At 43.4% G+C, this 13,831-nt stretch overlaps 1 protein-coding gene across 2 annotated transcripts in view; it reads right to left on the bottom strand.

The window, feature by feature from the left end:
- Positions 1-13,831, bottom strand: part of HPS1 (Hermansky-Pudlak syndrome 1 protein) — a 58,229-nt gene that overhangs the window by 21,572 nt on the left and 22,826 nt on the right. For both annotated transcript variants that reach the window (XM_050193359.3, XM_055061272.2), the window contains exon 12: positions 7,233-7,346. In XM_050193359.3, coding sequence (XP_050049316.1) covers positions 7,233-7,346 — 114 coding nt within the window. The remainder of the gene's footprint in view (positions 1-7,232; positions 7,347-13,831) is intronic.

Raw genomic sequence — 13,831 nt, 5'->3', positions numbered from 1 at the left:
ATGTTCTCACACAACCTACTTGTTGAATGTATTCATTGTCAAACACCATCTAGACTGAGATGCACATGCTGTCATGCGAAAGCTTTGCGACATCAAAAAGTTTGGACGCTGTAGATGGTGGCACTGTGTCATGTTTCTCTGCCGCCTTGGCCGACGGTTGCGAGGCGTGTTCGTCGCCGAAGTCTGCTGCAAGTCTTTTGTCGAGATGTGCCGTTTAGTCTTGCCAGCTCACCACAGTTTCGCTCACATGAACTACCACAGTGCGTGGGATCTGCATAATTTTAAAGGCAATTGTCGGAGCAGTATGTGACTTCCATGGAGTAAATAAGAAGAAAGGGCAGGTGCACAGTTGTCATGCTGCCATCGTCACCATGCCACTGTCATCGCACTATCTACCAGGACATGTCGATGACAATTTGTACTGCCATCATCAAACACCATTATCAATGTCAGCAGTCTACTTCCTAGGTGTTGCTACTGTATCCATTGGCTTTCTGCTGTCCGCTTAAGCTATTTGCTTATTTTGACACTCATCTTGATGGTTCCTGCTGAAGTTTTTTTTCCTCTTTAAATGTGGAAGTTTTTCTGAAACACATTCTGTTAGTTTCTTAAATGAAACAAATGAAAAATTAGCTAAGTTCGTCACCACCATTCATTGGACCAAGTAAAAATATAATGAGGAAACCAACCATAAAAGCATAGGTAAATGCAAAAAGTCGCAATTTTGCCCAAAAGGCGAAGCATCGATTGCAATAGCAAATTATTAGACAGCTATACGAAGTAAGGATAGCAGTTTTATGGGCTGTATAAACACATCAATATTCGCTTACTAAATAAATTGACAAGCATGGTGCCATGCGTGCACAGGCAAACACAGCTCACTTGATGACCGCGGACACTCTCAAAATGCTGGTGTGAGGAAGAGCGGCAGCAGCAGCAAGCAAAATGAACTTCGTGCTGCCTCTTGCTTCAATGCAAACTAAGCATCGAGAACACAGCGCACACAAAACTATCAGCCCTCAGCACACCGAGACTCTGTACTCATCACAGATCGGCAGGGCCCACGTGGCCACGCCATATGCGGCGGCTGCCAGAGGCTGCGTATTACCATAGAGAAACATACCTACATAAAGAGCACCCAATCAAGCCGCTTCAAGCAAGTAACGGTCTCACCACCCACCAGGCAGTGTAACGATCTCTGCTTCCACTTCGCCTCAAAGGTAGACAGCTTATCATACATCCACGCATCCCGTTTTCATGGAGACATTGATGCTGCACTGGTCATGTGCCACTGGTTACCCCCACCCAAATGCGCTTTTCAATGCATCATGTTACTTTTGCAGTAAGGTGCTTCATTTTGTCTGCAGAAATAATTTTGCTATTTCTTGTGTTAAAAACATTGTTAGGAAGACATTTGTTATGCTGGGTGAGTGCAATTTGCAAGTGTCGCATAGAATATGAGCCATGGCGCCCGTTTACCGTGTACCCACCCATTTGTTCTTGCACCCATCTTTTCCGGAACAGCATGTGCACTGCTCCAACACGTAATTTTCCAAAAGTCACTAGCAAGGCCTTTGGTTTAAAGCACAGAATTTGTTTTCTGTGGCTCCCCTGCATCATCAGACAAACAATTTATTTGGTGCGGCTCGAGCAGCGTAATGCGCATTTGGGATCGTTTTGTGAAGACTTTACCTCACTGTATGTGCACGATGCATGCACCTGGGCCAGTTCGCAAGTGCCAGTTTTACTTTACAGGCTGCTTGTCATGTCTTTGATTTGTATCTGTCTGTGTCTTTATCAAGTGTGTGATCCAGTATTCTTCGTCTGCAGTTCCCAATGTAAACAAGAAAAAATTAACTTTTTTGTATAGAACCACTGCTTCCTATTGTGCGCAACTGAGAAAACCAGCTCAAAAACAGCAAGAAATTGCAATAGGAACAGCTCTGATCACACAATTTTTCCAATCTGCATAAGCTAATTCAGCCTTGCTTAGGTTCTTCGAGAAGCTTGGCTGTTTTTTCAGTAAAAAGGCTGCGATCAGCAAATTTATTTTATCTGAATGAACGGCATGCTGAAAATGAAATATTAAAGCACTTGCACTCCACTATAGATGATGATGTTGAAGATTTTAACAGCCAAAGGTGAACCAGAAGTGAAAATACTGCCATCAAAACCAAGAACAGAGCTAAACCATAGGTCCAAAATCTCAGGAGACAAAATTAGTGGTCTGACCAGCTGCTCGGGGCACTGGCAGCAGTGCGGCAGCTCAGCTGCAGGACCCTACGAAAGCGTCCCCTCTTTACCTATATGTTTCTCTATGGTATTACTTTGTAATATAGCTTGTAGCAATGACATGTTATCGCTAGTCATTCACTCATTCTATGGACCATCATAAAACGTTCCACTTCAAACATTTGTGTGCTGTCAGTGTAGTCCATCACCCATGTTTCAGTGCATTGACCCAAGAGTACACCCATTCTTGATACGTGGTTCATACAATGAGCATAAGTTTGAGTGTGAGTTGGCGGAGGTTGTGTATACGGGGTGACTTACTTTAAATTTTCCAGAATTTTTAAAAATCACCTGTAGCAGTTAATAATTCTTGTTCTTGCGCTGGATTATTTGAACATGCGGACATTACAAGCACAAGAAATCAAAACACATATTCAAGAAACTGACAAAAATTCACTATTTATCTTCTTAATGAATTATTTTGGGGCACATATTGCAATACGTATTCACTAGAAATGAATCTCCAAGATGAGACCAGAGGTACTATTTCCCAAAATGTGGAACGAAATATGAGGGCGTTCCAGTTACTTTTCTGCTTCACTGCATAAAAAAATAGCTTTGTAGGGGTGTGTGAATATTCGAAAAGTTTGAATATTATCGAATACTATATTTTTAATATTTGTATTCGGTTCGGAAAATAGATATTCGAAAATGTTGGAATATTCGGTTGGATACGAATATTCTAATCAAATTGAATATATTATTGGCTGTGCGAGAGTAAGCACGCTTCTTAGCATTTGTTCCTATCTTATGTAAGAATATTGGGGCGACCTTGTGCTGAATGTTGTGATGATTTCATGCTGCTAGCGAAATTTCGCCTGTAAATCACACTTAGCCGCTAAACGTGTAAAGTTTGTGGGAAAGCCAGTCTTTCAGTAGCAAGGGGTACGGGTTTGCGGACAGCAAGGGTGCACTTCTTTTTATAATATAATTTTTTTTTTTTTTTTTGTGCAGCGCCACCCCCAATTCTGAGCTTATTGCTTGACAGCAAGTGCGATGAGTGACAAGTGGCACTGGGTCAAATGCCTCCGAGTTAACGGGCATTTGATGTGGTATAATAAGGCACGGGCTGGCGAGGAAAGCTAGTGGGAATTATTAAATTTCCCAAGTTAACAAGACCCAAATACACAATGTTTTAGTGTAACGGCTTACTAGTCTAGTTTTTTAACATTAACAATGCAATTGCAATGTTCTAACATAACAAATTAACCCAACTTGCTAATAAATATGTGCGCATTCATTATTCAATATTCTATTTGATAATTTAAGCTAAGTATTTGTATTTGATTCTAATTAGAAAATTCTTATATTCTCACACCTCTAGTGTTGTTAAAAAAAGTCGCAGCATCGATTGCGATAGCAAATTAGCAGACAGCCATACGAAGTAAGGATATTACTTTTATCGGCTGTATCAACTTGTAAACATTCGCTTGCTAACTAAATTAACAAGCATGGTGTCAGCGCGCACAGCACACATGAACACACCACACCCAATGACCGCGGACGCTCGCTGTCAAAACGCTGGCGTGAGGAAACACGGCAGCAGCAGCGATGGAGTGACTTTCATGCTGTCTATCGCTCCAACGCAAACTGAGCACTGAGAGCACAGCATGCACAAAGCTACGAGCCACCGACACACCTAGACTCTGCCCCCAGTGCAGATCGCTCTCAAGATACGGCCACGCGCAGCCGCCAGATGTGCAGTTACAGCTAAAGTAGAACTATAGAGAACTTTTCTAGCCTCTACAGTAGAACGCTGCCCTCTCCTCCCCTTGGTACCTCGCAACGTTGGGTTCTTCGCGCGCCATGGAAGACAGCGCGCTTCCTATGCGCTTCCATCCCTTTCGCGTGGGTGAGATTGAGCCACGATCGATGCCTCTCCTCGCACGGTTTCACTCGCACATACAACGTAGCGCGCACGGCGACGGTTATCACCCTTGGACTTTATACGGACGTCGACGGCAGAAATGCACTTGGAGTGTCCATATAATTGCTGTCGCAATAAAAACTAAGCGGAACAACATGGCATTTTACGGCGAATTTGATGGTGCACACCTTCAAACTGGTGTCTTTCTGGAAATTCATTCCAAGTGGATACGCCTTGCAAGCTCACCGACCACAATTCGTAAATTACAATATTTGTGATTACAATATGTGCCATAAAGTAATTAGGAAGTTAATTAGTTCCTTTTTAATTAGATGAACATGTTTCGATTTCTTGTTCAAGTAATGTCCGTCTCTCTGAATAATCCAGCGCAAGGGCTAGAATTAAGTTATCTGCAACAGATGCTTTTTAAAAAGGCCAGAAAACTTAAATATGATCACCCCGTATATAACATGTGAGAAGTTTACTATGCCAGGAAGTGGTGCTACTCCCTTTGTCACTGTGTAACAAGTGGTACTCGCTCTTGCCGAAGTATTTCCTTTCTTTGGAGGAACACTGGCAGATGAGCGAATTTTTTTACCCTTGAATACAGCCGTGCATCATGAAGGGCTGGCAACACAGGCAGCCCTTGTGTAACAGTGGTCTGTAGTCCTGGCCACACAGATTAATTCCATCCCTTAATATGCCAATCACTATTTTTGCAGCCAACTGCTTCACACATCTTCCTTCTACCATTCAACATTTTGCAGCATTAATGAAGCTCAGTGTGTTAGTGGACTGGGTGATCACACAGTTGTATTTCCAACAGCTGATCGCATATTAGCAGAGTAGAAATGGTAATCGTTTCGGATTTGTGGAGACATGCCAACAAAAGTGCCATCTCATTTCTCGAGAACAAACTAATCTGCAAAAAGGGTCTGTACAATAAACAAAAATATAGAAAGGACTGGCACGACCGCAGCAATACTACATACTGTATTTTATTTTATATATAGTACAATGAAACAAGGGATAATATACTTACTTTATTTTGAGGCCATATTCCGGCCTGCACATGTGAATCATGTTAGCAATATTGGGATTTCTGTTTAGGAAATCAAGTACTAGTTAATCAAGTGTCTGAGTACCATAGTTCTGAATATCAGTGTTCTAAGTCGGCTGTTCCTAAGATGGCATTGTGTATTGTCTGGGAAAGAAAATGAAGACTGAGTATACTGGTCACATAGAATTTCCTCCTGCATATACATGTCCCGTTTCACCATCAAAGTCAACTGGGTGCAGGGTCACAACCACTATATTAATGTTAGTGCCCGACACCTGAGGCAGCAACACCATCGTGTGGTACCACCTTCCAGCCTGGTGCGCCCTTATTCTGACAGACCGTTTGGGCCCAGTGCGTTTTTGTCTGCTTATGCTGTGTTGCACGTGTAAATAATATTTTCTACAAAAATGAGGCCGACTTATTGATATTGTAAGCAGCACAAGCAGTTCTGCAAATGTGAGAGATTATATGCACCATAACAATTGCATTTCTGTGCAAAACTTGTGTGATGATTGAGCAAGGAGTGTTTTGCCCTATTCTGTTGCCCATGCATGCAGTATTCATACATACCTCATTCTGCAGAACAGAGTCTGGCGTATGATATTGTAGGCTGTCTACAAAGCCTTGGAAACATAAGAAATGTGCCCAAATTAGCATGTTTCTGATGGTGCCATCAAGTGGCGTTATCCACTGAATTGGTTCCAAGTGGCCACTTATATGCCTTGCAAGCTCAATGGATACAGTTCATAAATTGCAATATGGGCCAAAAAATAGTTTAAGTTTGTAAAATTTTGTTATTCAATTAGCCCTTTCAGGGTCAATGACGTAAATATTCAGCACCGCAAACAAGTCCAAAATGGTCGATGCGTATATTTACGGCACCGTCTGTACGTTTAAAAAGCACGCCAATTTCCTAACTTTTTCTCTTCTGTCATGTGCTGCCACTATGTTAGGAATACAGGGAATTTTTTTCGCACGCCTCCTCTTTTGGCTTTTGTTGCATGGTTTGTTTTAGAGCTAGTTTGCTCCGGCGCGTCTATATACTAGTACCGCCCGTGCATTGGTGCGCGCGCGGTCGGGCGGCGGTTTGGGTACAGTTTGGGTTTTGTTCCACAGACGGTTTCGGCTTCTTGCGCTTGCAAAACTGATGGCTATCTCGTTACTAATCGCTCAAAGGGAGACCGCTTGTTTCTTGCTCGTTTAGTGCTCACAGGGGTGCGAATACGAAGGATGCCGCCGTGCATGCTTTCCGTTTCTTTTTTTTTTTTTGGACACTCGCTAAAACTAATTGCCTCTGGTTGGCGATAAGATAAAGATTAGCGGAAGTTTGTCATACGTTTTGCTTTATTGACGGGCACACAACCACACAGTTTTCTTGAGGGCGTGCACCTACGCAGTTCACTTACGCTATGGACGTACATATTAGTGTAAGAGCAGGAACATCGGAGACGTGAAATATTCTCGTGTGCACATTTTCAAAGCCTTGAACTATGTGTATAACAATGCCTCAAATTTTTAATTCTTATAAGTTTACTTCTTTTTTTTATTGTTATTCATGAAGGAAGAGTACATACATACCAATGCGAAATATTTTTTTCTCACTTTACGGTCACCCTATAAAAATTACGGTAAATTTTTTTCGAAATAGGCCCTAATAAGAATTGGAATCTGCAATTAAAAAAATCGACCCTGGGCGGTTGCACATGGTGAAAAAAAATCGACCCTGAGAGGGTTAGGCATTACGATTTCTCATGCAGATAATGCATGCCTCTTCAAATAATCCAGCTCAAAGAGTACAAATGTGCCATCTGCTGCAGGCAATATATAAATGTTCTGTTAAATATTAAAATGTCCCATATAAGGGATCATATTGCGTGTGTGTAACAAACACAATTTGCTTTCCATTTGTCAGCAGTGCACTGATAGAAGCAGCAGCAGGCCAGCACACCAAAATGGCACGAAAAAAGTGCAGGAAGTGCTTAACCCTATCCAAGGGAATGCATGCAAACTTACAGCATGATTCTCAAACCACAGAGTGTACGAGAAGTGCAGGTCCCCATCCACCCACATGGCAGTGAAGGATCCCTCATGGCTGTAACGCTGGGCAAACTCCCAGCCTTTCCACACCTGCAAGGCATAACAGAAAAGCACAAATCTCACTTATACTAATGGAAGTTTTTCACGCAATTGGCAAGCTAGCTTGGTGAAGCACCAATCTTTGACAGCTACGACGAGTGCAGCTAGTATTGACTTTTTCTGCAGCTCTGCAAGTTGATGGCCTTACAAAACTCTGCAGCCCTTGAAAACTTTCATCCATAGACTACATTCCTACTTTCTTCCTGAGGAACACAAGACAGAGACACAAATTACAAGGAAAGCGACCAGCTAGGTGCTGTGAAACTTCATCCCTACTTTGAATGCACAGTGCTCAGGGTGAAACGTGTTACCACTGACAATGTTCCCCCTTCTCCCCTTTTTACTTGAAACATCCTTCAGTTTGGTCAGCATATGGGGTCACTTGCTAAAAGTACATTTAACGAAAACATGCAAGAAATTCTGAACTATTATCGCTTATATCTTTGCAACCGCACTACCCACGTACCTTACTTTAGTATCGCTGTGTCAATGAAAGAAGCCACTACTCGATCATGCATGTATTACATGCACAGATGGTGCCATTGTCGCGCACATAATGAAATCTGAGCTAAATTTAACTGCTTGCTCAGCATTCAGAGAAGCATAGCTTGGCAGTACGTTTGTCGATCCGAGTGTGACTGGTTGCATTTGAGAGCGCTCACTCTGCCATAGTAGGCAAAATCCATCAAACTCAAACCTGTGCTTATCAGGAGTTATAAGGCTTACAAGTGTGCAATTTGTTGCAGAAATTTGATGGTTACTCGGCTATGACTCCCTCACATTCGACACAGAAGGTCCAGAAATGGTGGGCGGAGACTCGCGCAGAAGACAGAGATGACAATTCACGCCCACTACCTTTGACCACGGCAAGCCCACAACGAATAAGGGAGTGAGCATGATTGCAAGATTAGACTGTAGGACCGCTACTAGCTGTATCAAAAGTTAAGCATGGAAACTTTGTAACATGTGAACAAATGTCACATGTGTTTTCGCTAATGTCATTTCTGTACACTAGTGCCCATACACCCTAAGCAGCATGCACAATATGTTTCACATATTCCACTGTGGCTGTGTCCCTGTCATAGAGCCTCCCCAATAATTTTTTTTTTTTTTCTGTGTATGCTATGTCACGAGATGTGGTGGTGTTCCATCCAGAACTTCCAGCATACCCATGTTCGAGAACAAGGTTACAACTATTGTTACATTTCAAAGGGACCCAACTACCAGTGGTCATCATCATCAATAACAGCAAGCAATGGTAGAAAGTTCAAAGCGCTTATAGTATGAGAAATGGCTCCTGGAGGCCAAATGGCATTCAATTTTCACTTGCAACTATAAAAGCATATGTGGACCTTTCAATGAGAACTTTGGGGAGAGCTGAGGACATTTGCATGGCAGCCAACGTACAGAACAGTTGAAAAAGTCCAGCCAAATTATGGCACTAGTACAATAGTAAAAAAAGCACAAGGTATCACTTGCACCATGCAAGCAAAGCTGAAAGGGCGTGTAGTCTTGAATTCTCAAAGAAACTTCATGAATTTAAGCAGTTCAGTCCACTTGTGATACTGACCAAGCTAGAAAATTCATTACTATACCCACTTATTACAGTAGAACCTCATTGATATGTTCCCGTTTACGTACGTTTTCCCAGTGCAAACGTTCGCAATCAAGAACACAAAAAAATGACCCAATAGAGTAACGTTTTTTTTTACCGGTTCATACGTTCCCGAAAAACACGATTTTTTGGTGCCAATGTTCAGTACGTTGACAAACTGTGGTTGTATGATATGTTTTCCGGCCACTAGATCTCATGTAAACAAGAAAATGCGCGAGGCGCGCACGATTGAGAACAGTATATAGCCACCCGTCTCACGTAAAAACAACGGCGCGCGCGCACAGTTTCTTATTGCGGTACCAGAAAATCTGCGCCTGGGTCGTCGCACTCTGCATTCACAGCTATCGCCAACATACGTATTGCGATAAGCATGTTCACCTACCTGGTCTACAGCGCGTGGTGCGTAGTGCCATTGGTAGCATACTGCACGCATTTAGTAGGTGATAATCCGAATGCACCGTTCCCTGCTGCAGGCGGCGCGATGCAAGCATCACGTCTCGCTTTGGCAGCATCTCGCGTAGCCCACCAGCTTGATTTCGTCTCAGTTTCCCGTCGCACCCACCACGCAAGCGAAAAACAATGAAATGAGTCTCGGGCTGCCAGAGCACCACCAGGTCGACGGACGCGTGTCGCTGTCTCGTGCCGCAGTAATCCGCATGACGCTTCGCATTATGTAGATGTCGGCAATGGTTGAATCTGTCAAATTTTTTAAATTATTTGGTTCGTACGCTTTCCCAGTTAGTATGTTTTTTCTCGCAATTTTTTTCTTTCAAAACGTATGAACAAGGCTCTACTGTATATTCAGGCTGACATAAAAATACTTCCCAACTTGCTTAAATAAAGACCATACATTTGTCTAATGGTGTTCTCCAATCTTATCACAGTGTGAAGTAAACCATGTGCTTCGGAAGTCCACGTCAGGTCATCTTTGAGGCCATGCATTGTTAATGACAACACTTCATCATCATTATTGCAGTGTAGTACTACAGCGCAGTAGAACAAGGAATGTTGCTGCAGCAGTGCACATATCTCTCTGAAAACCAGAGCTTAATCAATATACCTGGCATACTGAGATGAAAGCATCATTATACTCAGTTAATTTCATAGAACTAATACAAAAGCTGATGACACGAAAGTATTCAACTGTTACAAGCAATGCATTGTTATATGTGGTGTCATTACGAGTGGACTGCAGTGTGTATTAAAATCTACTTTTACATCGGGAAGAGATGTTTCCTGCTAAATAAACAATTTGCAGCTCACAACCAAAATGTGGGATGTTTTAGTAACAACTATCTCCAATTATTAACAAAGTGATCAAAACTAAATTTTTGCCAGCCATTATTTATAGCAGTGGTGGGGCATTAAAAATTGTGCAAGAATTGGCAATACTATCTTTAACTAAGCTTTACTAATAAACTTTGTATTTAACAACTTGGAACACATACATTACAATTGCAGAATTAATGACGGTCAGTGCTTATGGTACAGTTAGTGGGAATCCGGAAACTGTCAGAAGTTTCAAGATATTTATCCTGAAATCTGCCCCGGATACCTTAATATTTAACATTGCTTTGTACCTCAGTATGTAAGGACTGCTCTGTGAGAAAATAATTGGAATATCAAAGCATTTTGCCACAATTCAAAGATGCATCAAAACTTGTGCTAGCCTCAATATTTCTATAACCTGTCAATTCCACAATTGCAACAATTTTTGTATAATCCCATAGCTTTGACACTTGGAGACAGTTGTTGTAGAAACAACCAGCAGGTTACCGAGCAATGTACTCGCAAAAGAAGCAAAGGCCAGCCAGCTGTTACTAGGAATAGCCTCTGGCCAGCACTTCTTTGCAACAGGCTGTACAGTTGACTCGCAATAATTCAAAATTTCAGTCAATCCAAGAAAACCTCAATATTGTTATGTTGCAGAAGTCACATATAAAGATGTATTTACAATATGCAATATGCATACAACGATGCATAAACATTCCACCTTACACTCCTGTAGGATTCCACCTCTACACGTCAAATCGTCTTTTTCTGACTGGCGACACTCTTGGTTGCACCGTAACATAACCCTCACCTGTAAAGGCGCCGTCTGAGCGCTAACTATAAAGGAGGTGAACTTGTGGCAAAGTAAGGTTTCAGCCAGGACGCATGCACAACATCCGTGGGGACACGCGACTCCAACTGAGTGATCTTAGTTGACATCGCCAAGCTGATGCAATATCGTGTAGGGCCCTGTGTAGCGCGGCAGCAGCTTTTCAGAAAAGCCGACGCAGCGACATGGTGTCCACAGGAGGACAACAGATCCAGGAGGAAATCAAACGTCCCAATGTTGGCTGTCGTACCGGACCTTCTGCGTGGCCAGAGACTCAGTGTGCCGGGAGCCGGCAATCTGGCATACCGTGTGAGCCCAGGCAAAGACGTCTTGAGCGTATTCAGTGGGTGTGTTCGTCGAGGAAGGAAGCAGTGTGTCAAAGGGTAAAGAAGGGTGGCGGCCGAACAGAAGGTAAAAGGGTGAAAAGCCAGCAGTCTCGTGACGGGACAAATTATAGGTGAAGGTCACACAGGATAACATGATGTCCCAATCACTGTGGTCGTGGGAAACGTAAAGGGTCGTCCACTCTTAGGGTGAACACAGCTCAGCGTGGCATTGCTCAGCAGAGCGCCAGTGCGTCCGGCGCGGCTGCACATCGAAGCAAAGCGGCACAAGTGCACACGGTCCTAGGGGAAATGCTTTGCATTGTCTGCTACAGTGCTGGAGTGCACCGCTCTAGCTCTGCTGCGAGTACACTTCACCAAATGCAGGTGACCGAGGTGGCTTCGCGGGAAAGTACGCTTCACTCACAGGAGCATTTTCCGGCTGGTTTTGTCTACAGCTTGCGAAAAGCCTGCTGAGGCAATATGCATGAACAGAAACAAGCTTCTCAGCACATAAATGACTTCACATTTTTTTTCTTCTGAGAGATGAGGGTAAAAGAGAAGTTATTTTTTGCTTGCTCTTTATTAGGCTGGGGCCATTTTTATTTTGGCTGCCACAGCCCACTATGTTTTCAAATTTTGGAGCCACTTAACTTAAAAGAGGCTTTCGGTTAATTGGCTTTGCAGGGCAGAGAATAAAGCCAATGATGGCTGACAACAGCATATTCGTAAGGCATGAACAGTCTAAATGCTGGTGTCAGCGACAACATTGTCTGCAGGGATGGCATTATGATGTGCACTGGCAGACTGCAACCATAGAAGTGAAGTACATTTGGCCACAAAATATTGCGGGGTGCGGGAGCGCGTGGCGAAACGACCCTCCTCCCCTGCTAGCGGGGAACCCCTGGTGTCAAGACTGACGCCTGCACGTTTCCGCGCTTCCTCCTTGCGCGCCGGCGATATCCGAATGTAGCCGTGAGCTGCCCCTCTTCCGATTAGCGCTGTGGCGGCTTAGACGGGCACAACTATGTGAAGCGTGCTTAGAAGCCTGAGCTTGCGCGCGCCGCTGCGGCCGCTTTTTGTCGAGTCATGAGCGCCGACGCATAGGGCCCGGTGGCGAACACAAGTATTTTTTTTTTTCTGCGCTGCACCCTTTCGTTGCCAATCTTTGTTGTTTCTTTCTTTTCGAACGGGGTGTTCTCCCGCAGAAGAGCATGGCAGAAAAGGCGCTCTATAGAAGGAGACAGGCAAGACAAAAGTGAACTCTTGATTTCCATTGTATAAACTAAGTTTTACCCGTCGAAGCCACCACAGCGTCAATCACAAGATGGGCACCTCGCGGCTGCATTCGGATATCGCCGGCGCGCAAGGAGGAATCGCGGAAACATGCACGCTTGCAGTCTCGGAGGGATGTGCATGCGTGCAGGCGTTGCTCTCGACACCAGGTGTTCCCTGCTAGCAGGGGAGGAGGGTCGTTTCGCCACACGCTCGCGCACCCCGCAGTATTTTGTGGGCTAGTGTACGTGTACAACAGACCTGAAAGTGTCCCTATTGCAAAGGTCTAAAAAGGGACCCTTAAGACTAACAGTTGGTCTGATGAAGTAGGTATTTCTTTAACATTTGATTTGCATTAATGTGGAAGAAGGCTGTTTAACAACAAAGAATGTGAAACGTAGTTTCCTTGTCTGAATTCCATGCCGGTACATTAAAATGTCACAGATTTCAAGGTATTTTTGCATGTTTGGGCTGTTTTTAGTCAAGAGAATTTTATAATTAGGTTCCTTTACAATGCAATGTAAGCCTTGTTTTTTGATAAAACCATTAATTAGTCCGGAGCAGACACTCTCCAAATCTGATGACATTACGAGGAGCTAGCATGGGAATATCAAAGCCATCTTTCATTTTTGTGTCTTCGCTGCCTCTAGTACCACATGTTTTGAGTACTCCACAGGTATAACTTACCAATCCAGCTTAACTTAAAGGAACCCTTGAACACTTTTCAAGCCATTGTTTTTTGGTCATGGGTTGCAAAGATTGACGGTTGGAGAGATAAATTCAACAAGAATGGCAGCGACACAGGTACACAGGCCAAAGTTATTCAGCCGATAAATAAAAAAAAAAAAAAAATCATGCCCTCAACTCAGATTTTGCAGTCTAATGTTCCCACTACTGTCACCCAGTGACGTAACCCCTCAGTGCCAATGGTAAGAGCCCTCAGTGCCTACACAGCGGAAGTTAGCACTCCATGGTTGCCCTACATGTTCTGTTCACATACTTCGGTTACTTCGGTATGCTGTTAATGCTGTTACCATGGTAAAAAAGTAACCTTGCACATTCTAGTACATTCATGCTTGTCATTACTGGATAGCAACCTGGGACTGCACAATGTCTCTTTTCTTCAGCGCAGCACCGCAAACAAGAAGAGTGCAGCAACAAC

This window comes from Dermacentor andersoni, chromosome 1 (genome assembly GCF_023375885.2).
Source record: "Dermacentor andersoni chromosome 1, qqDerAnde1_hic_scaffold, whole genome shotgun sequence".
Taxonomy (NCBI): Eukaryota; Metazoa; Arthropoda; class Arachnida; order Ixodida; family Ixodidae; genus Dermacentor; species Dermacentor andersoni.
The sequence above is the reverse complement of the archived record's forward strand: the minus strand, read 5'-3'. Positions and strand labels throughout refer to the sequence as shown.